The sequence below is a fragment of the Struthio camelus genome, chromosome 1, assembly GCF_040807025.1.
Source record: "Struthio camelus isolate bStrCam1 chromosome 1, bStrCam1.hap1, whole genome shotgun sequence".
NCBI lineage: Eukaryota > Metazoa > Chordata > Aves > Struthioniformes > Struthionidae > Struthio > Struthio camelus.
This window is the reverse complement of record NC_090942.1, coordinates 175480855-175505642: the sequence shown is the minus strand read 5'-3', so window position 1 is coordinate 175505642 and position 24788 is coordinate 175480855. Positions and strand designations below refer to the sequence as shown.

General features: G+C 34.9%; 1 protein-coding gene across 4 annotated transcripts in view; it reads left to right on the top strand.

Moving 5' to 3' along the window:
• NDFIP2 (Nedd4 family interacting protein 2) overlaps nucleotides 1–24788 on the top strand; it is a 75026-nt gene that overhangs the window by 20084 nt on the left and 30154 nt on the right. For 2 of the 4 annotated variants that reach the window (XM_068929305.1, XM_068929296.1), the window contains exons 3-8: nucleotides 1370–1497; nucleotides 5417–5476; nucleotides 8662–8749; nucleotides 17283–17407; nucleotides 20178–20244; nucleotides 24401–24506. In XM_068929305.1, the coding sequence (XP_068785406.1) occupies nucleotides 1370–1497; nucleotides 5417–5476; nucleotides 8662–8749; nucleotides 17283–17407; nucleotides 20178–20244; nucleotides 24401–24504 (572 nt within the window). In that variant the 3' untranslated portion in view covers nucleotides 24505–24506. The remainder of the gene's footprint in view (nucleotides 1–1369; nucleotides 1498–5416; nucleotides 5477–8661; nucleotides 8750–17282; nucleotides 17408–20177; nucleotides 20245–24400; nucleotides 24507–24788) is intronic. The other 2 variants (XM_068929319.1, XM_068929313.1) reach the window with 1 other exon arrangement.

Genomic DNA, 24788 nt, shown 5'->3' with positions numbered 1-24788 from the left:
GTGGGTCCTTTTTTTTTTTTTTTTTTTTCTTTTTCCTATGCAGACACTTAGCGTAAAAAGGTGTGCTTTCACGCACAGGTCTTTGTCCGGTATGTTCAGAAGCTGCACACTTTTAAATCACACTGTTCCAAATTACTAGACCAAATGAATATTCATTAATTAGTATGACACTTAAATTTTATTTAAGTCTGCATGTTAGTTCAGTTCCACGTTTAATCTTTGCATCTTGAAGTAGTGCTCTATAATAGACCTCATTAGCAATTTTGATGTCTTTTTATAAGAAAAAGCCAAATTTTCAAAACTAAAGCTTCTTAAAGAAACATGTCATATTAGGTGAGAATACTGCCATAAAAAGATGCAATTTGTTTTAAAAGCTCTTGATAAAATTTCTTGTGGAAAATTAGAAGGTTTTTTTCTGCCTTTATTCACTCCTCCCTTTTTTATGAAATTGTTACTTTTCTTTGGGATATGGGAGACTTAACCAGGGACTTGGATGTTACCTGCTGTAATCAGAGTTGCTTGCATTAGCATCTCCCATGCACAAAGTAAGCGTTCCAGAACTAATCTGTGGCCTAGTTTTTTGATTGATTAAGGAAGCAATTTCTTACCTCTGTTCTTTCAGAAAGATGTGATTGAGAGTACAAATAGATGTGTAGAATTATCCTGTGTATTATATCTTTGTGGTATTGGCACCTGCACTGACAAATCTTTACCATGGAAGGAGTCTTGTTGAACTACTGCTGGCTGTGGGAGGAAACTCAAAATGTATTTTAAATAACTTTTACTGTTTTATGATTTTTAAGGATTTTATGATGACTCTTTACTATTTCAATATATAAAAATGCATTCTGACTATTTTAATATAAGGAACTTTTTTTTCAAAGAATGTAGTAAAATTGAAATCTTGGAACAGTTGATTTTCATGGACCAACTGGAATTAGTAACAAGGCCCTGCTAATAAAAATATAGCATGATTATGACAGGACTTAATGTTAATTATTAAACAGCTCTTTTTAGAGTTTCTCTTTGCATGTCTTCTGTATGATTTGATAAAACAACTTTTTGATTAGAATATCTAGATATGTAACTCAGCAAGTGCAATCTTTGTTCCTAAACATACTAGCTTCTTGCAACATCTAGATTGAGGTTTCTGCCTTGAGCAGCAACTATAAACACCCTTAAATTGTTTGCTATTTTATTAAAAAAAAAAGTATTTTTATAGCTTATAAGAATTTGTAGTTCAAATATTTTTAACAGAGGCTGAACTTGTTATAGGTACTTTAAAGCTCAATAGTTCTGTGTACTTAATATTTACTGTTCTTAACATCTTTCTTGTTTAAAAATGCATAAACCTCTTTATTTTGAACAGAAACACACAATGAATTTTATCCTGTACCACCTCCATACAGCGTAGCTACCTCTCTTCCTACTTATGATGAAGCAGAGAAGGCCAAAGCTGCAGCAATGGCGGCTGCTGCAGCAGAAGTTGCCCAACGAGTAAGTGACACAGTTCTCCTTTATTTCAACTTTGTGACATCTATAAGGCTAATTTTAATTATTTATAATAACTTGAACCATATGGTGACCTATTTATTAAAATAATGGTGTGCTAATGATTTTATATATTTTAGATGTTTAATCCTTCATAGATTGTGGAAATTACTTGTAAAGTACTGTAAAAAGTGTAGAGTTTTCACTTCCTTCTGAGGCACAACTGCTTGCTAAACAACTTGAAAAGCCAAATTGTTCCTAGTTTTGATAGCCCATACCGTATAGTGTCATCTTTTAATTGAGAACCCCTGCTAATTTTACTTTTTAGAGTTAGTGCTCCTTTTGAGTGTTTCAGATGGTAATAAACTGATAACCAAAGAAGAAAATTCCAACAACCTAGAAGGGGAAAAATCCAAAATACTATAGATGTTTTAGAAGAAAAGGCTCATTTTTTTGTTTCATGAAAACTTATTACTGAATTTCAAAGAAATAATATTCCAAATACTTAAAAAAAAAAAAAAAAAGTCATGGTAAATAGTAAGTAAACTAATAGGTGTATGTATATAGTGTTTATAGTTTTGTAAGAATTAATATTCTAAAGAATACAGTCTTCAAAGTAGGAAATTAGTATCTACAGGTAGTATTAAATGTTAGTTTTGTCTTGTAAACAGTTGATGATTTTATTCTTTCTCACCCAATTCTGGAAGGTGGAACTTATAGTACTTCATGTGATTAGACATAACAGACTATTTTCAAGTTAGGTTTCCACTGCTTTCACTAAAAATCCCCATGTTGAAATCGTATGTGATTGCAGTTGAGATGCAACCTCCCAGCTGGAGGTTGTTACTTCCTTGACTGCCATGCAACAATCACGTGCAGAACAGTTTCTTTAAGATAATGATTACCAGTGAACATGTTACACAAACCTGTTTTATTAAATGTAGCAGTGCATCAGGAACATTTGCATAGTCAGTTGCCAAGTTTCTGCTATGAAGGGTTGATCTCCAGTTGAAGGACTGTAACTTTTTAAACTGCTTTAACAGGAGCACAGATTGCACTCTGTTAATACTGCTTTTCATACATGGAAAACTTTTGCTAAAGTGTTGGTCTGAATTCCCAATTTGAAATTAAGAGCCTTTAAACTTATTTGAAACTTCAGCACCCTGAAGCTTAACTTTTAGCGTTACCAGTCCTGTGGCATTTCAGACAGGGCATATGCAATTCTTGCAACACTCTTGTTACTTTTAATTTTGCAAATCTTGACCGTTGTAGGGTGAAAGTTTTAGACATACAGGCAGTAGTCTTTGAGCTGAATTTCTCTAGGAAAATCTTAGGTTATGTTTCAGCTAATTCCAAGAGAAAAGCTAACCAAAACCCACTAGTTTTGCCCGTGTTCTTAAGGCTTTTCTTTTGGAGAACTTTAATGCTCACATGCTCTGGTCACTGTGTCAGAAAGGTCTTTTGCCTTCCTCAGAAAATCTGCCTAATTTTGGCCAAATTATAAGCTGTTGAAAACTGAGTTTCCACAGTTTGTACGTACAGCTTTAAATGTGGTAAATCTGTGCAATTTGTCTTCCTTGAACAAGTTTAGCCTGCTCACAGCTGTGAAGAGGACAGGACTGCAGATGTGTTGTCCATAGAGAACGTTTTCAGATATTCTGCATCAGAAAGGGACTATAAGGCTAAAAGTAGATATACTTTATGGCTGCTCTTGGCTACTTTTAGTGAAAGCACTGGAACTGAGAAATGGGAATTTGTCCTGTGCCCTAAAGTACTATTCTGGGCCTTCTGTCCGTAAGGAAAAGGAAAGCCACTTGATTGAAATGTTAGGGCATCAGTGTAGGTGGAGGGGAAAAGGACAAGGGATGAGGAATTTGAGTCTGTGACTAAAGCTTAAGCGTTGTGGGAAGAGAAGTCTGTTTTTGTTTGGGTAAAGAAGTAACTGCCGCAATGGCAAGGGTGTATGCTAAGCATTGTTTTGGAGGGAGTAACATATTGAGCTATTTTAATTAGGAGCAAGAGAGAGAAGGATAAGCTGTGATTGACTGAAAAAGGAACCCAAGTAAGGACAAAATGTGGTATTGGAAAAGGAGTTGAAGTGGATGTGTAAGAAAATATGAGCGTAGGGAGGGAGGAAGAACAGTGGTAGGACTGGGTCAAGGTATGAGAGGAGGCACTTGTGGAGCTGAAGAAGGAAAATAACTGCTAGTTGGAAACTGTGCAACATGAGAAGAGTCAAAAGCCAAATGACTGAGTAAAACTTGATAGTCAGTTGGTCAAGGAAGAACAGCAGATAGGAAAACGAGGAGTAAAATGGAGACAAGGAAAAGGAATCTGGAACGAGGAGGCAGGAGAGTAGGATATGATGGCAAAATGTTAAACCACCTTTTACATAAAGTCTGTCCGTATACGTGCTTTTCCAAAACATACAGTAGAACTCAAAATTCAGGAACTAGGTGTTGACAGCACAAAAACAACCTACTTCTGAAAAATCAGTGGGGACAAACATCATTCCCGAAAAGTGCAGCTGTTCCCTAAGGCTGTAGACGTAAGGTATTATGAAGTTAGTGGCAGAAGTCTACTCAATGTATCTAAAAGTCACAGTCCTACTGGCTGCTAGGTGTCTCAAGTTTGATAAGATTTTTGCTCACCTTGCTTTTGTTTAAAAAAGAGAAAATGAAAGAAGACCAGCCCTCCAAGCTATATTAAAGAAACTATATTAAGGTTGCAAAGTTAAGCTTTGGAAAAAAGTAGGATAAGCCAGTGCAGAGTTTTTGTTTTGTAGATGATATTAGTTTTATGTGCCAGTGCAGTTTTATTTGATGCTATTTTAATTACCTGAGCAAATGGTATTTCCGCAGAACCCCTACTTATGTAGTACCTATGATAGACATACACTGGGGTCAGCTAAGGCTATGTAGTAAGACTATCTCAATGTAGGAGATACCTGGAAAAAGAAAAAAGTCATTTTATGGTTAAAGTGGTGGTTTGCCATCCTGAGAGGAATAATTGCGATTCTTAGCTCTAAATATGCATGGGAGAACAGATAAATCACTTAAACTTTGCATTACTAATATCTAATTTTTTTCTCACTTTCATTATGTTTGAGATCACAAAAAGTGACAGCTGCAAACAGTCAGAAGTGTTTTACGGTTTTCAAAGCATATACATACTGTATGTGGCAAGTAGGTTTTGAGTTTTCAGCCTTACAAAATTAGTGCTTTGAAGATATATATGTGAACTCTGCTATGACATATGCCTTTAACTTACATGTAAACTATGGGGAGTATTTCCCCTTCACTGCAGTAGTGTTAACAGTTGCAAAAAATTGAATGCCCTGAGGATGCATTGAGTGACCTATGAAGAAGCTGAAAATTATTTCATGGTATATTCTAAAGTGTGCAGTAAAGCAGACCAAAAAGCTATTCATTGAGCAAAAGAGGAAAAACGTATAAAATGACAACACATTTAATGAACCACTTCCATCCTTTTCTTTTTCTTCATGAGGTAGGAATCTTAAGAAAAAAATTAACGCCATCTTATTACTCTGTCATAGTCTCTGCCTCCATAGATTTTGAGAACAATCTAAACTTAGCGTTTACTGACACTTTCAGTACTCAACTGTAGTCCTTTGCTAAGTTTGTCTTAAAACAATGGAGTGTAAACATGCATTTCTCTCAAAGGCTCCCAGTAAGCTCAACATATCAAAGAAACTGTAACAAACCTTTGTCATCAGTACTGGTAGCATTATTTACCTGACTTTTGATGTCTTCAAATTCTCAAGGTCAGTTTTGAAAGGTTATTTAAATGGTCAAAAACATTTTTAACGGTTAAATGATTTGTTTGTATGTTGTAATAAATGGCTTTTACTTAATGCTCTTCTTTAGATGCATTTGTCTTATGTTTTTCTGTTTTACATGCTTAGCACGCCCAGTTTAGGGAGTCTAGGAGTCTGTTTGATGAAATATTCCTCAGTCCTCCAGAGGTATGGTATAGTTCTCTCTAGTTTAGACTTTATGAATTTTCCTGCTGGCAAGCAAATGCTGCTGGGGTTCTTCATGTCTTCCCCCTGCCCCAACCCCTCCTTCCAACCATTGACTTCTCAGTATTGTTTTATATGCTGTAAGTATCATTAATGAGTTTTATTAACTAATTTGACCCTTTTCTTAGGGAAGTGTTTCTCTGTAAATCATCTCTATTGCACAGAGTTAGACCAGTTTAGTTATTCAAGGGTTTTCTGAAAACTCTGATCCTTTCTTTGATTAAAGGTGGTCATCTCACTATATGCCATGCTAGGTTTCAGTTTGAAAGAACTTTAAAAGTCTTGGGGAAGAAAACAACCCTGTTTTCATAGAATAGCTACTGTAGTTCAGAGAAGTTAATAGGTTCAACTTCAATACATGCTGTTTGCAACTTGATGCTATTTTGCTCAGAGAAGTTAATGTGCGACATGCATTTATGCTGATAATGTATTTTGCTGTGTAGCTGTTGCTCTGGTCATCAGAAAAGTACACAGATTTCGTCACGCATTTAGCGGTTAGAAGAATCGTCCACAATTGTTAACATGGCTAACTATCAAAAATCAATATAAGATTCAATATATATAAGAATCAATATAATCTTGAAACATTATCACATGTTTTAGTAATTTACATGTGTTGTATGTATATGTGTATATATATTCAAATAATTATTCTAATTGAGAACAATGTCATTAATATCTAACAGAACAATTACTATGAAGTTATGTTTAGTTCTGAGCAGCAGCTGAGAGGGCAGTCATTCTGTATAACCTCATAAAAAGTGACCAAAAAGGTGGCAAAGAACTGTATGGGAAGAAAAATTGTTCCAGTTGATACTAATTAGCTCAAACAAGAACACTGTCTTGTGAAGCATAGCCTACACTTGTGGGGCATGACCAGTGGTCCATTGGTATCTCCCATCTGCAGGACTGTGAGCATAAAACCATATCGTACTAAATGGTGGATGTACCTAGAAATTTAATTTGAATATGATTTGAAGGTAGAAAACCCTATTTCATCATTCTTAAAGATTCTGATAACTTCAGTATGCCAGTGTTTGAAGACAGTAAGACTTAGTTTAATATAACTCCCCTTTGATATAGAATATGATAAATTACAATTTGTTTACACTTACTACAAAAGTGCCTACTTGCAAATCTTTGCTCACATGTTCCAGGGTTATATATTGATTTGTGTTTCTTACACATGTAAGCCTTAGGAATGTGCACATAGAGAAACCTGTTAAACTTGTTGCTGTAATTGAGCAAAATTTTATTTTTCTGAAGAAATATTTTGTATAAAGAGTAGCTCCCTAACTGATACAGACATGCCAGTAGGAAGTGGAGTAGTTACCAGTCAGTTCAAAAGAGTGGAAAAACTTGTTCTGTTTAAGAGATTTTATAGTCCTTCTGAAATTTCAATTGAAAATATTTTTTTGTTGTCCTAACTCGAAAAAAGGAACTTGAGGCATGCATTTTGGAGATGAGCACATTCAAATGTAGCCTTTTGTTTAACGCATTTTCAGCCTCCCTCCCCCATCAATATTGAAGCTGCAGCAAAGTTATACTAAATAAACTAATGCTTTCGTATTCACCTAAGATCACCATTTAGGGATATCTGAAGTTATGTAGAGTTGAATTACAGCCTCTTGAGATTGCTGCAGCCCTTTTTTTTTTGTATTTTCATTTGAATTATCTGCGTGAATGGCAATGTTTTTGAAGTAATTTATCTGATATAGAGTCCTGGTTTATTAATCTGAAATGAAAGAGCAGCTGGAATTTCATGCACATGGTATGAAGGGCAGCGCTAGCCACCTTCACTTGGGCACAGTTTGTTCTAGCACATAGTTAGTTATAATCATTGTCCCCTGGTAAATTATTCTATTATGCTTACAAAGATGAGCAAACATGTCATTCACATGACAGATGATTGTGATTGTTTTAATGTCCTTTCAGTTATGAACTCAATACACAAAATAACGTATGATATACATCAACTGAATAAGGTGTTAAAATCAGAACTATGCTGCTTCAGTAGTAATTATTTGCTGTGGGGAAAAAAAGCTAAATAAATCTCATTTTGATGAATCTGCCTTGAATTAGGTTTTTTATAGAGCACTTATCACAATTCTAATCCATTATGATTAAATGGAGAAAAAATTATAGGAAAAGTGAAAGAATGTTACTCATGCTTTTATCTATATCATATTATTACTGTTACTGACTGCACTACTTTACTTGAATCATCCTATGTTGTTCTGCTGTTGTTCACTTTACTGTTTTTCACTGCACTGTAAAATTTGATGTTTCTAATTGATTTTACAGTTTCTTTCAGGCTGTCTTTAGTAAATGCTCTCATGAAAATTTGTTTTTTTCCAAGGCTACGGTTATTGTGATGTCTTAGTTCTGCATAGAACTTTATTTGTAAGATCTACCAAGTCCTGTTGAAAATAAAGTATTGAGAAACAAAATAAACCCATACTTTCAGTATTTTAAAATCTAATATTTTAACATGACAGGAGAAACCTTTAGATTATTTTGACTGACATCTGTCTAATTTTGTTTGACTTGAAGTATTATGATTTTTGAGTTGGGAAGACTTGTGAACACTTTTGATGTGCTTGCGCCCTCTAGTGTCAGTAGACGCTTTCTTTTCTTTGTATGTGTCCTACCGTGAATTAAAGGATAGCAGAACTGGTTAGTGCTGTGTTGTTGCATCAGCAACTTGTTTTAAGATACTAACCTTATTCTAAAATTTTATCCTGTAGTTTGTGAAACAATAAAAAGGCTTGCCTTTCAGAGGAAAAAAAAAAGTGAGATCATTCTTTCTAAAAAGTATTTAATTACTTGGCTGCATATTAAGATATGAGCAGTATAGCAATGAAAGAGATTTGTTTTGATTGTAAAGAATGTCTGAAATAATTTCTAGTTTCATTTAAGATGAATGTACAATATGTACATATCTTCAGTGTAAGCAAGACTTGATTTAGAGGATGTGAATTATGTTTCTTTTAAAAGTCCCTTATGTGGACCTGTTACAGAAATGTCAATTCTCTCCTAGCGTTAGAAACATAATTAATACTTTAAACCTACAGATAGTTACTCTAAAATAAACTTTTCACTAAATTATCACTAACCTGTAAATCCAGGAAGAAGAGTATCCACCACGGGATGATTTCAGTGATGCAGATCAGCTTAGAGTGGGCAATGATGGCATCTTCATGTTGGCATTTTTCAGTAAGTGATCTTATATCCCAGACCTATTGAGGTATATCTTAATTGTACCTTGTTTCTATGGACTGTAAGACAGCTGTGATAAACTGCAGTAATTTACTGTAACAGATGGATTTTTTTTACCTGTACACAGATATAAACACTTCCTGTTCCAGAAGTAGAAAGTATGTTGCCCTTTTTTTTCCAGTTGTCAGACACCTATCACAGATAAGGGAACAAAACAAAATCACAGTAAGTATTCTGAAGCATAGCAACACTGTGAACTGTGAATTGGGAAATTCTGTTTTCCAAAGGACTACCAACTTTAATTAAAGGCTGGATTAGAAACTGGCAATCAGTTTTTGGACAGAAAGAATTTGAGAGTTACGATGTGCCGTACAAAAGTTGCTTTTGTTACTGAACTGAATTAAAAAGCTGTAGGTGGATTTGTGGAACAAATCCAGCCACTACTTACTTATTTTCAGGTTGAACTCATCACTAGCATATTAAAAGATATATAGTCTTCAGATGATTTCTGATTATCGCCAACACTACTTTAGCACTTACTGAAGTCACTATATGTGTGCTGTACACGTCTTCTAAGTACTGCATTAACCAAAGTTGGATCTATCCACTGTGAGTTACTTCTAGAAAGAAGCTGCCTCTGTTTTCCCCGTTGTATATCTTTAATTTCTGAGGAATTTTCCCCTTTCCCAAATAAAACTGCATTTTGCAGCCTTTATGAAAATTTTTTGTTGGAAATACAACTGTTCTTTTAGCGTTCATCAGGATGAAAGGTGATTGATATCCACCAAAGTCCCCTTTATGCCTTTCAGCTTAGATTTCGTCTTTATTCAAGTTCTTCTTGTCTTTTACAATCTTTGTTTAATTGCTGCAGATGCAGAATATAGAACTTTCATAAAAGTTCTTTTTCTTGGTACAACATACTTGGAAAATTTGAGCTTTGCATCTTAGCATACAAAAGTATGCAGGTACCTTTTACAGCAAATGCATATACAGAGAGACAAAGTGAGTTGGTAGTCTGACCTCTCTGTAGTTGGACCATGACAAGGGTATGTTCTTGTGGGGAGGAAGGGGAGAGTTTGGCTTAACTGGTCTCTTTCCTTTTCTTCCCCGACTTATTTGCTACAACCTTTTGTGTTCAATCAATATGGGTTCTGTATTTTGTGAATTTGTTCATGCTTCTAGAGCCTGCTTCAGGCCTTCGTTGGTGCTGCACTTGGAGGACAAGCAGATAGCTTGTCAGCAGTGAAAATTCAGACAAAGATCTTTGCTTCTACTATATTTAAATTCCTAAAATATCAGCTGAAAAAAAGTCTTATTAGCTTGCGTCTAGGAGCAGACAAGTAATGAAAATCATTCTATGCAAAAGCTAAATTAAATACGGTTGGCCAAAACTGCATGCCCGGAGCCTTTGTGCACACCTTCAAGAGTGGAGAGGTTTGCTTGGGTAAACTGGCAATTTTCTTTTTAATTTAGCCTGTTAGCTGAGGCTGATTGCCCAAAGCACTTTTTATATATTTGTCAAAAACTCTCTGTAGATCAAAATTTTTCTTTGTTATTCTGAGACTATATGGCTGTTTAACTCTGCTCTCCTTTGAGTGAAATACATAAAATGAGGATCTTTCAAAGTTAAACATATTCCAAGATATTAAGGCAAGCATGTGCTTAATTAGTGTCTATGTTGACTGTTATGGATACCAGTTATACATGGAAATTTAAATAATTTATTGGTCATTTGTGTTCATTTTATAACTAGTATAAAAACCCTGTGGGAATTACAGACCTAAAATATTCTGAGATTTTTTTCTTAGGAAATGGGAAAACTAAATGAAAAATGAGTTTAACAAGGACCAGTCTTAAATGGGTGTGTGTGTATGTAATCCCGATTCTATTTAAGGGAGTAAGAAATAAAATGAAATTAAAAAATGGATGTCTTTTGATGGAGGGTACTTTTAAAAGCTGTAAGCAGAGGTGGATGATCACTGAGAACCTACAGTAAATTCCTTCATGTAGTTAAAATGGAGGAAAACAGTGGCAGAAGCTGTGTTTCAGTGAGAGGGTAATGAAAAGAAGGAGCTGTTCTAAATTCACTCTCCCACCTCCTCCTGTGACTATTATGTGTAGCATTTGTAGAAAGACTATAAAGCTAATGAACAAGGGAGGGACCTTCGAGGGGCTCTTTTTGCCTTAATTTTAAACATAAAACAGTGCAATTAACTTTTTTTATGTTAATTCAACTGAAATATAAACAACTTTTTATTGTTCTGTTCTGTTCATTGCAATCAGCTAATGATATGTAGCTACCATCTAGTGGTAGCTGCCTAAATTGCATAAAATTGTTATCTTACAGGCCATCTAGTGGCCAGGTCTGTGGGTTTTTTGGTGGTTGTTGGGAGATGTGTTTGTGTGGTGGTGGTGGTGATGGTGTTTTTGTTGTGCTTTGTTTTTCCTTTTCAAGAAAAAAAAAAACACTCCCTAGTGGTGCAGTTACAGATAAGAGCTTGGTGCGTACAATCTATAAACTTATTTCCTATCTAGGTATGAAATAGATTTTAAAGTACTATTGTGAGTAGCATAACTGGGTAGAATGAGTCACTACAGTGAAAATAATAAAAGCCCTTTATGTGAAGAAATATTTTAATGTCTTTACTGCATTTGCAAAATGACTATGGTTTTTGTGGGTTTTTTGCTTTAGCATTTGATTCAGAAACAGAGGAAAAATCTGGAAGCCAATTAAGTATAAATGAAGTATCAATTTTATCTATAATATGCAGTGAAATCATATACATTCAGAAACTGATCTTGCTTTTCAAGTCCTTGGTTGTGTTGGTGTGTGGGAAAATCTGGTGTTTGTCAGCTTCTACCTTTAAATAAATGAATATATTAGACCAAAGTCAGCAAATTGCTCTGTCAGACCGGTTAATATAATTTATCTGTTATGTACTTTAAAGTCAGATATGCCATATACAGCATAGTGTAAACTTTTCATAATGCAACAGGAAGCACTTAGTAGAAAACTTTCTTAGAAAGAATGACTTTTTATATACACAACAGAAAACAGAAAAAGTGGAAATTTTGAGCTTTTTCTTTCCATTTTGTATACAGCTTTAATGGTGATACAGCAAGTAACTGTTGTGCCCAAACAGATTTATTTCTTGTGCTTAGTCTGCCCATAACAGAAATCTTCAACCCCTATCTGATTGCTATTTGTTCATCTAATGTTTTCTCTTATATAAAACTAGTGCATTAGAATATAAACCAGCCTTTTCACCTGTGGACCCCAGAAGGATTGCAGAGCTCTTCTAGATTTTTGAAATTACACGCAGTTTTGGGCTGTCCAAAACTAAGATTATCTCTTTATATCCAAAAAAAAAAAAATTAATTTGAACTTCTCAGAAGGGTTAATCATCACTTCAGAGGAAGAAGGAAGGGAGAAAACTTTTTTTATCAGTCAGCTGAAGTTTAAGTTCTCATCTGGAGATCTAATTTGTTCTTTTAAATTGCCAAGATATCAATTTGAAACGTTGTGAGTACAATTCACACCAATAAAATTCAGAATGTGGAGAAAAGTTAATGTACGTTCTCTCCAGATGCTGTATTAGAACAGATAATATCCATAGTAAAATTTGCAAGCTAATGTTCACACAGTTTTCAAAGCTAGTAGATGCTTCAAAAAGTAAACAAAGTGTGTACAAGCTAGGGTATCTACTTGGAATTTTAATATATATCAAGATACCTACTTAAGTTGAGAGGCAGAGTTGTAGTGCAAGCTCAGAGTGAGCTTGGAGGCTTTCAGGAAGCCTCCTATTGCGTGCTTCCTGAAAAATACTATGTGATCATGCTCTGAATTTCCTGTGGATTTACAAAACCTGACTTCTAGATGTCTGCAGTATGATCGTTATACAGGTTTCCCTTAGTCATGCAAGAGGGGTTGAGGGGAAGTCATCTGACCGAAATTGCCTTTGTTGGAAGGAGATAAAGGAACCATTTTGGAAATGTATGTTTCCCTCTGATTATCAGGGGAGCCTGGCTGACCTTCATATGCAGTCACCTAAGTTCTTTCTCTTTGTAGAGAGAAATTGAGTTTCTCCGTGCATATTGGATGTAATAAAAAATAATTGGAACAAGGAAGCTTCCAGTTGGGCTTTAAGGAAGCATAGAGCTTTCATTGCGGAGTAGAAAAACAAATTAGACGCTCTTAGGAATAGCGTGGGTATAGCTAATTCTGCTTTCAAACAGTGAAATGAAACATATGACTTCTTGTGGAACGCTTTCAGCCCTGTTTTCTCTGACTCAGATGTACCTCCCCCCGCTTAATTCGGTTTTGCCATATCGCGGTAGCCTTATTAAAAAACAGTGAGAGGTTTTTATTAAACTACTTGTAGGTATTTTAAGAAAATAAAATCCTAGATACTGAGGTTTTTCATTCCATTTGGGAATAGTCAGAGACGTGCAGAATGTTACTGTTCTAAGGCTGATGGACGCGCAGTAGGTAAATGGAAGGAAATTGCAGCGTTTCATATCCAGCTTTTAAATACACTATTAATGACATATGATTTTAGAAAGAAGCACGCTGTTTTCTGAGATATTCTCTTCCTTTCAGAAAAAATAATTTGTGTTTTCTGTGAGTAAAAGCAAATAGCTTGAGTTTCTTTGGACATTCAAAATACTTAAATTTGTTTTTTTCATGTGAAAATGTCAGATCCATAAGGTGGGGGTATTTCTGATGAAAAAGTTCAGTTAAGCAGTTGTCTCCTTTACGGAGATGTCTATATCTTCTCTTTCTCCCATACATATGGGGATGCAGGTTCATGGGTGCAATTTCTACTCCAAACATTCATATTAAAGGGATTCTTTCTAAATCTTTCTGCTAGTTCATATTTTAGACTCCGTTTAGAAGATAACACAATATACTACAGAAGTTTGAAACCAAATACCAGGCTCTTAAATCTTAAGGTATTTTTATAGTAATTTTACTGCTAGAATAAGAAATCTATTTAGAATCTGATCCAAAGTTGTCTGTTGAAGTTCATAGCATCCTATTGATCATTATTAGACTTTAGGTGGGGCCTTCAGAAGGGAGGAAAAATGTGTCCCAGTCCAAGAACGGAATAAATTCTACATAGCACTAGGAAGAATAATTTATGGTAGGGCATGAAGAGTTGAAAAATATTATTTATTGCAGTATGCTTATGCCAGCTGTGAAACTTTTTGCTCTCTGGTGTTTCCTTGGTATTAAAAAATTGGGAAAAGAAAGTCATGGGACAGACAAGTCAGAGAATAAAGGATGTAAGTGGTCATGGTTGGATTTTGTTTATATAGCTGCCATTAGTTTGCACAGCCTTGAGCCATGGCTAAAATTTGAAACCAGCACAGGTCTTCAGATCAGTTTTACTAGTAGGTTTTCATGGTACTGCATATAAACTTAAGACAAGTAATTAATGTGTGGCTGTAGAAAACCAAGTCAAAAAAATCAGCAAGTGGAACAAAATAATCATGGAGGAAAAAATAGATTAATTCTAATATAGCTGTAATTATTGTTGCATATTGCAATGTATTGCAATGCATTAAAAAACCTATATGTATATAACACTGTTTAACGTAGCGATAAACTAGATTTTCCTTTGTTTACTGTAAATTGTGGGAATAGAGTGAAAAGATGCATCAATATTTGCAATTTAATGAGCATTGAAAAAAAAGTAAGCACAGGTTTGTTCTCTGTCAAGTGTTATGAATGCTTTTTTGGAAAGAGGCAGTGTTAACAGGTGTTAATAAACTAGTTATGACAAAGTACGTCTTCATATGAAATCTTTGCCTTTCCCTGTAGTTAGAGAATGCAGAATGCAAAACAGTAACAAATGTAAGCTTGTTTGCCGGTTAAATTATTTTACTCCAACTTCTTTGGAGTAGCAGATGGATAAAAATTTTTGATTTCAAACTTTGATTTTTTTTTTTTGTATTAAAAAAAAGCCTATGCTGACCACTGTTCCTCAAGAAGGTTTTGGGTGTGGAAATAACTCGAGGGTATCCTTGTTTTCATGGACAGATTACACACATGTTAGACTTGCAACGTTTGGAATATCCTGTGTTTTTTGTATTTCAACTGGTATTATTTTATTGCAAACTGTAAAGTGAAATGTAAGTACACCATACTTATTGTGACCACTGCATTAGATATCAAGCGGGTTTTTTAATAAAAAGTCCATCAGTCAGTTCCCTACCACTATCAAGCAACTTCTTCCTCCATGTTCATTATGAATTCTGATGTGTTTAAGAGCTGCCCTAATGACTGTGTTCTCTTTATGTGAATTATATTAACATGCACTTACACATATGTATTCTCTATTTTTTTTTTCCGGGGGAAAAAAAAAAAAAGGCCACATTTAACACTTTAAGGAGAACAGTTCTAGGCTAAATTGTAAACTGTTCCTTCCCTTTCATTTCCTCCTCTTGTCATCACTGCAGGAAAGTATACGACTAAAAGGCTTATTTTTATCAGTCCCACTTGTCTGCCTATTGTTAGAGTAGTAAAGAAATAGTGACAGCATTGTTCCATTGCACTCAGCCTGAGTTTCAACTAAAAGTCTTGAATTTATTAAAGGGAAGAGGACAATAGTTGAAAGATGTGCATCAAATATGAGTGTAAAGGGTAGTGATCTCTGGGACAGAAAACAGTTCTTGTTGCAAAATGTTTAGTCTTACAGGAAAAGTCTAAAAAAAGAATGTAAGAGCTAATTGTGTAAAGAGGATGAGCAAATAGAAGTAAGGAATGCGTTTTAAATTAAAATCAAGATGTGATAGTAGCAACTCATCAGACTTTAGGTAGTTTCCTTAATAGCTGAACAGCATCATTTAAATTTTGACTGGATGCAGGCCAAAAGTGAAGGGCTGTGTTAGTAGCAGCAGGAAACTCGTACAGTGACTAAGTCGTCTATGTGTAGTAGATATATATTTCATTTTACTAGTCTCTCCCCTGCCCTTCCCATTCTCTTTTTTCCTTCAACTTTGGGAAGAAACTTGTGCTATGCCTTCTCTAGAGCAATATAGGGATGAAAATTATGGACACCTTTTATTGCCATGATGTCTCAACGCTTAGGGCGGACAGGAAGTTCACAAATTATTTTTGGTTATTCTTACCAGATGCAATGTGGGCCACGAAGCTCTGAGAACTTGCATGACTAACAGAATGTTCCTGGACAGGCCCTCCTATATCTTATGATATGAGGAAAATATAAATTGTGTAATGCATAACTGAGTTCAGGTGGTATACAAATCCTTAATTTTTTTTTTTTTTTTTTAATATAACCTTAAAAATCTTAAATATCCTAGGGATTCCTCTGGTATGCATAGTCCATTAGAAAAATGTCTGTCTTCTCACTTTTTTAGTGCACCTATCATTGCAGCCATTATCAAAGTCGCTCTAAGTAGTGTGAGTAGCATGGAGAAAGGGAGTGCAGTAAATTGCTATGCTGTTACAGGAGCAGAGACTTATTATAGAGCTAAGTACTGAAGTTTGTAAAATTAACAGTAGGATGAGTTTAAAGAGCTTACTTTAAAAAGGGAGATCCTACTTTCAGAACAATTTATCCAAGCTTTCTCAAATGTAAAATGCTTTTCTTCTATTTTGGAGAGATATCTGAATGTACAGAATAAAATATTCTTATTAATTGAATAGCTGTCTCTCCCCCCACCACCTAGCATATACCAATTTTTTTGTTTTAGGTTGCCCTCACTTAACTGTGACTGGGACATCACCTAATCAGGATTCCCACGCTTTGCTCTAGTCTACTCAAACTGCAGTCAATACAGATATTATTGTTGTTTGCCAACTACATGTGCAGATATGAAAATTTAAATTGTAAAACTGAGTTGTGTAAGATCATTAATGAGTTATAGAAGTAGTTATACACAATGTCCTTTGATTGCTTGATTTCTTACGCTTTTGCGTAAAACTTCTAAGATTTTTGATATCAGGTGTTTGTACACAGATCTTGTAAAAGAGAAGACAGTAATCAATTAAACATCAGCTTCTCAACTTATCTTCATTTCTATAATGTGTTTACAGAACAAGATCACATACTTTCATTCTGTTCTATCCAAGCTAGGTAAAACTGAATATGCAGCCTTGATATATGGATGTATGTAGGCATAATAACTATAATCTTGGCTATAAAAGGGTAGCATGGTTTTTTCTTTGTTTTAAGTCGAATCTTATGTGTTGTAGTCCTTTGTTTGCATTACCCTTCTTGTCTAGTATCATCTAGTCACATTTCAGTAGCAATGCAATACTTTATTTTTGGAATGTTCTTATTTAAAGCAGTAGATTCCACCTAATTACCATTTGCTTTATTATTAAGTGAATACACCGTTGGGAATATCTGTATTCAAACTAAATTTCTGAAAGCTTGAATTATCAGAAGGGAACTTCTGACTGTGTAAGCATGTACTTACTAGTTTATAAGTGAAACTAATGCCAAGTCTGTTTATCTAGCTATGCAGATTAACAGAAGCTACTGTTTCTTTTATTTTGTAGTGGCATTTATTTTCAACTGGATTGGATTTTGTTTATCCTTCTGTATAACAAATACCATAGCTGGAAGGTATGGTGCAATCTGTGGATTTGGTCTCTCCCTGATCAAATGGATTCTCATTGTGCGGGTATGTTTCTTGATTTTACACTGTATGGGCTTTTTTTGTCTGTAAACTGAAAGCATAGAAATCTATTTAAGAATAGGTAATGATGGAATTTTTTAAAAGCACAGTATATTTAAAAATTCTAGTATACTAAAAAACTTAAAAATGCCTAGAATTTGCTCTAACTTTCCATTTCATTAGAGAATTTTCTTTCTATATACTTACTAATAAAGCTTAGATTATTTTTATCTGATTTATCATTTTACATTCCTATTTTCACTAAAATAAATTTGGAGTTACTCATTCTTAGAACAAATATTTAAAAGCATACAGAAAAAAATGGAGAAAGTACCAATATAGTTTTGGTACTATTCAGAAATACTGTCATATGTGAACAACTGTAAATGGCTCTACTTAGCAGAAGAACATTTCAGAAGTGTTTTGCTAAATTATTCTCTCTTGGAAAATCTGATACATTCTCCCTATAAGGTACGTGTATACTAAATAATGTCAAAATCAAACAGATTGTAGAGAAGAGATTGTTCCTTCCTGGACGTGCCCTGCATCCTTGTTAGAGCTGAGGGTGGGTGTTTGGGTTCCTGAGGGCAGAGGAATTCTCCTGAACCAGAGGTGATTCTGGTGTATTTGACTGGAATTCAGGGATTGGACTAGAATTTGTCTTAATAGGGGAGATGACGTGAGTTTTTCAACTATACATCCATTGGGGTTATTTTCAAGTTTCCTTGAGGCATACTAAGCGGAGGACAGAACTTACTCATTGCGACAGTTTTATAATTGTCAAACAGACAGGAATGTGTTCTTTTCTTATAACAAACCTCCAAATTAGTGTATTCTAAGCTTTCTTGAAGAATTGCTGTGTTGTAACTGATATTTAAATTCTAATATATAATCTCTTGCAAATTTAAAATACTAGAGCTGACCAATTCAGGACCTCAGGGCTACTTTTTTCATAGCAAAGATTATCATTTCTCTGTGTTGTCCCCCTGTTCAAAGAGAAAATAACCCAAAAAGTTCATTGGGTGTATATTGACAATTTTGTCTAATTGGTGTTGTGCGTGTGTGTACGTGCGTTAAATTATTCTGTCGCTTTGCTTCACACTTCAGAAGGCTTGTGTCACCCTTTCTCACTTAGGGTCAATGGTATGAAGTGCAGTAGTGTCTAAACAATCCTAGTTCATGTATAATCTCTCTCTGTTAGGTGCCCCCCTTCCCCCTCCCCTCCGGTAGAAACTGATAAAAGTGTAATTTTACTGTTGGCAATTCTGCAACAATGATTTCCTTTGCCTAAAGAAAGTGTGAGAGTATACACATAGACCAGTGCTTGATTGCTGATTTTAATAAATCTTCTTCCCAATTAAATGGAATTAGGAATTTAAAAGAAAATGGATTGTTAGATGTGTTTAGAGAATTTTAAAATATTAACTATAACGTGAGATAGGATTTTAGTAATGCTGTGAAATTCTTGGGAATCAAGCATTCATCTGCTATTTTAATGAACCATTAAAATACAAAATCCTTTCTCTGCTGGATGATCGAAATATTAATATTTATGTTGGAATAATATAAGTACTAGTTATTTTAATTCAATTTAGCAATTCCGTTGCTTGACTTTTTTTAATTTTATTTTTCTTTAATTGCTCATAGAAATTAATGTGAGTACAGAATTAGGCCTTTAAAGAATGCGCGTGATCTGACTTTATTATGGAGAAAATATCTGTGGATCTCTATACACAGTCAGTTACTTGAGGGGGAAAAAAAGAATGAATTATGCTCTGTTGTCATCTAAAATTCATTAAATGGCACTGATGTTTATCTAATTGAAGGTGTGGCCCAGTATCCTCTTTTTAGAGGAAGCATTGTGTAATTCAGGCATTCTCCTGGTTGACACTACTGAAATGTGCTAGAAATGACAAATGGGCAAGTACTGTGGCAGGATGCATTATATGTGATAGCAGGATGGGAAGTGTAGCTGCTACTAAACGGGTTATTTTATTCCTTCTGGCAACTTTTCACACATCTCGCTATTCCTGTTTCCAATGTGAACTTTGGAGACATTTGATTAGCCTTTTTATCAGTGGAGCATGCAGTCTGGAGTCTGGTAAAGGCAAAGATACCTGTCTCATACCATCACACCCTGCCCTCCAGCTGCCTCCCACATCACAGAGAGGACAAAACTGTCTACCATGGTCACTAACAGGAACAGCTGAAATGCTGCTTCAAGGTTCATTTAGCTGCGTTCAGCTCACTGCTGGGAATTGAATACTGGTTTGAAAATGAAAAGACTTTAATGAGTTGGAGGTCTTTATGGGGCTGGTATTCTTGGCAGCGATTAACAGTAGGGGGTATACAGAAGGTCAAAAGCTCCTCTTTTGAGAGGTCAGCAGAACATCCCTGTCTGATAAGATTAAACTAATGTGGCTTCTGGTGTTAATATCTAAAGCAGCAGGCTGCTGTAATGTGTTTGGGATGACAGACATTGGGCAAAAAAATCAACAGCGGTGATTCTTTGTAATAGAAAATGTCAGATGATTCTGGCAAGTATCTAACTAAGTGTTTTTTAGAGGATTTGAAATAACTTTGCTGAAGAAGACAAATAATGCTGCCGGTGTCAGGTGTAGGCTATTGCTGCGCAAATATCAGTTTTGTATTTTACCCTAATATGTTATTTTTGTTCGAAATTGCTTTTTCCTCTATCCTTTCTGTATTTAAATAGACATTAAATATGTCTTAATCACCTATCTTACTCAAGTTAAGACTTGTGAATGTATTTCAGTTCTCAGATTACTTTACTGGATATTTCAATGGACAGTACTGGCTTTGGTGGATATTTCTTGTACTTGGTAAGTGGCAGATGAAAACATTTATATTTTGGTGTATATATACATATAGCAATTGGTAGTTTTCTATGTTGCTTTTATTTCCTTAGCATTTACCAGATTATTGGTTAGTACTGTGGTGTTGTGTGAACTGCAGACTATTCAATTAACCTTTAACTCCGAATTTTTCTTCTGCTTATATAATTTTGTACATATTTGAGACTTGTAACTTTTATTTTTTTTACAAAAACTGTGTGGAAACAGTTATACACAACTGTCTTAAGAACCTTCTAGGCTTTATGTGGAAAAATAGTAAAAGTGAGTGATATCTGATGTTTATAAACGCAAACTTGTATGGCAGAGTTTACATTTTAGGAAATGTGACTGATCCTAGGAAGGTGGAGTCTGTTGTCTTGTATACAGGTCATGAAATGGCCTTTTCCAGTCCTTTGAAATGCATACTGCATTAGTAGTTACTCAGTCAGACAAGAGAATGGCTTCATGCTTTCTGATCACAGTGCTTCCATGACGTCAGTTCTCTTCTTTAAAAAAACAGTCTGTCTGCCTAGATTCAAAGTTTTATGCACTTCTGCTTCTGTTCTTCTCTCTATTTTTAATTATGATGTACAAAACCTCAACTATTATACCTTTTTCCTAGTGTAAATTTTATGATTTGAATATGAAATCTGAAACCGTGTACTGTTACTAGTGATGAATGCTGCTATCCATTTTATCTTCTGTCCCTGGAAACTTAGTAAACTGTTGCTGTTTCAGTAGGTGGCAGTCTTTCCTTCAAGTCAATTGAGCTAATAACTAAAGAGTAAATGTTAGAATGAATGTTGAGTAAATTATAAAAACTGAGATCTTGTTTGTGATTATTTAAGATTTCTGTCTTTACTTGTGGGATAAATAGCAAAGTTGTCTGAATATTTCTTTATCTTCCTTTTAATAATGCTTGAGAGCGTTTGTCAGACTTCTTAAATCTCATTTTGCTCTACTGTTATGCACTTTGTTGCTTGAAGTATACAGAAACTACAAATGTTTAACACTTCACAGAACCAGTCTCCTTGAATACCCTCCTACTCTGAGGTGACTGCATTCAAGTAGCAAACGAAATGACTCTTTACACATGCAGACATCTCCAGATAAACTTTTTAATTAAAACACGCCTTTTGTGGTGCCTGAAACTGGGGTTTGACACTTTCACTTGCATAAAAGTAGTGTGTTCTTCCCCTAACATCTTCCTCCACCCTATCTGTCAGGGCTGTGCATTTGTAGTTTCTCTTTTTTATTTGTCTTCTGGGGCACTTGGCTCATTCAGAAGCTAGGCCACTTACATTTCAGAAAGCCTTATTTTCAGCTTTGCCTATTTGATGATTTTCTTTCTTTTATGTCAACTGACAAAGCTTATCATGGTGCCTTTCATTCCAAGGCATATTAAGTATGCAATACATATCCAGCAAGTCTTACAAATATTTTCATTGAAATATGTGATCAATAATTTTAAACTAAGGAATGAATACACTGAGGTTACTAGAATGCTATAGAAGAGTTTATCCCACTAGAACTACTTAGTAGGACATGAAAGAAAGAACATTATCAAGTCACGGGGTTTCTGTCAAACAAATCTTTATCTCTGTGTTTCAGACAACTTTCCAATTAGAATATGCTAAGTAGGATATGCTATGTTTTTTTAAACATGAATAAACTGAATTTGATTCTTTGTCTTTTGGATAGTCCATTGACATGCTTGAGCCTACCTGTTATCTTTTCTCTCCTGTAGTATCCACTTATCTGTTTCTGCTCCCTTCTTCTCTTTTAGAGCCTGGAAAAATGTGCTCACACTCTATGGAAAAGTGAAATGGTCTGCTTCCAAAGAGCTGTGATATACAGTGAACAAATTGAAGAGAGAGACAATTCTAATTTTTAAATTTAAATGTTTGCCAGTATTTCTTTTTGAGGAGCACAGTGGAAACTTGCTCACTCCCCATCCCCAAAGGGGGAATATAAAATATAGATTGAACTTGGATAGGCTTTCCAATCTGTGTAATGCAAAAAATATGCTTTCAGGCATTTTGAAAGCTGCCTACTCACCTTTTGCCGTTTAAGCTGTTTTTTCAGCTGAACCTGGGAATATCCCTGCTAATATCTGGCTAGCAGCTTTGGCAGTAGACTTCGGATCCAGATCTTACTACTTTCTCCTCCATGTAGAATTCACCTTAATCACCACAATGTATTTTGCTTAGGTCAAAGATCCAGCTGTTAGTGGAACATTGTCTGGCTTTTTGTGCCCTAATGAGGCTTTGGTTTAAAAAAGAAAATTAAAAAAATAGACAAACAAACATTTGGATAAGAAATGAGAATGGGGCAGCGGCAGGGAACAAGGTCCTGGCAAGGACAACAGAAAGAAAAAATGCATCAAATAGCAAAATATCCGTGTAACCATTGAGACAGAGATAGTTAATTAGGATGCAAGAGCAAAGGAAGAAATCCTTTGTTAATCTCGTTAAGCTTTAGTTTAGATTTTCATTTGAATATTTGGGATCTGTTATATGCATACATGTATATATGCATGTGTACATATCTTCAGGGCAGCTACATTGTCCTTAAATATAAATGAATCTAATTCCTGTGTAGTGATGATGCACATGGTATTGAGTTATCTAGCTCAGATTCATATATGGTTAACTTCATTTTCTGACTATATTTAAGAAGCAAGCTGATCCTAAAGATGCATGGTCAACTTAAACATAGGCTTTCCCAATCTGTATCAAACTATGAATTGATCTTAACTAATGTTTTATTTTCTCCAAGAGCAGACACCGTACAGATGTGCTATTAGAAAGTACAAGGATTTTATTTGCCAATGTCTAAATCAATCTTGAATGGTTAAGCATTTTAAATGTTAGGGACTGTATTCTTTATTTTTTTAAAACATTTAATAATACTTTAAACTTATTACACTTTCCTGATGTGTGTCAGAATTAAAAATGAGTTGTCAAACGGATAGCATTTGTTTGTCTGAAATTAGAAATATTACGTGTATTCTTCTGGCCTGCCTTGAAGATGTGAATTTGAGTTTTCTAGGCCTGAGACACTGGCAGCAGGCCGTCACTATCCAGGGACAGGGAAGGACCTGCTCTGGGCAATGCCCCTTACCTATTCTAGGATGAGAAGAATGTCCCTCTAGATTTCTGTGTCCACATGTGAAATTTGGATTTAGAGACCTAACTTTCTGGGCAGATTAATCCTACCAATAGAGGTAGAATAGCTTGCTGAAGTTTACTCAGCAAAAGAAGAATAGATCTAAGAGCTGTGTCCTTTATGCAACATTGTGGGGTGTGTGGGGTGGTGTTCCCCGCCCCTGCATGTGCGTGTTCAAATGTCCAGTGAATCTCTCAAAGGACAGAATGATGTTAACAATGTATGTGAGTGATTTCCTTTGGTACAACTGTAACTTGTATGTGACAATTCTATATCTCTTGTTCTTATAGTAGTTCAGTAAATTGTTAGAGCTGAAGTATTCTTTCAAACATGGCTAAATTTAAATATTTAAATATCATTTAAAATGTAGAGGTGAGCATAGTAAACGTAGTCATAACACATGTTGAGTAATCTGCTTTGAATCAACTAATGATTTTCTTCAGTTAGAAAAAGTGCATTTTACTGGATGGCTAAATCTCAAGCCATCATCTACTATAATTTGTTGCTGATTTGTTGCTAGAATAGTCTGTACAGTCTTGTTTCTTTTTTCTCCTTGATTAGCAGTACATTTATAATCTTAAACATTTCCAAAGTACACTTTGGGGTTCAGGCACTCTTCTAACACAGTAGTAACTTCTTCTAAGAATTCTACTTGAAAATAGTATGCACTTATTTTTGGTGCATGTGTTCTTTTTTTTTTTTAATGTTTTTCGTGTAATCCTTTTAGTGGGTGATAACTGAACCCAGAATGAGTGTAAAATTTTTGAAAAGCCTTCCATAAAGATGTATCTATCATACCTACATGCTAAAAGCAGAGCACTTGCCTTTTGAACTTGTTTATGAATAATGCATACAGGCCTTACTGACTGTTTCTTATATAAAATTCTTAAATTTTTTTTAAATAAAAATTAATGTAGAATATTATCTACTCTGAAATGTTGGTGTGCTTAATGTTGTTCATTTCTGACATTTTCAGGACTCCTGCTGTTCTTTCGAGGATTTGTCAATTATCTTAAAGTCAGAAACATGTCTGAAAGTATGGCAGCTGCTCACAGAACAAGATTTTTTTTCTTGTACTGAAGGTAAGCTGTTTCTAGTGATGATAAGTGCTTTGAAATATCTGGAGTATCTTGATGTTGTGCAGTTTGAAAGTAAATGTGTTTCATCATTGCTACCCCAAGTCCTCCCTGGAACTAAAATTCAGAAACGAAAATGCATTAAAACCTGTTGTTCTTCCTAAGCAAGAAATACTGTGATATACATTTAAACAAATGGCTAATGATAAATATGGAAGTTCAATACTTGCGCTATACTATAATGTTCTTGATCATGGAATAAAACTGCTAAGTGAACATAACCATAAT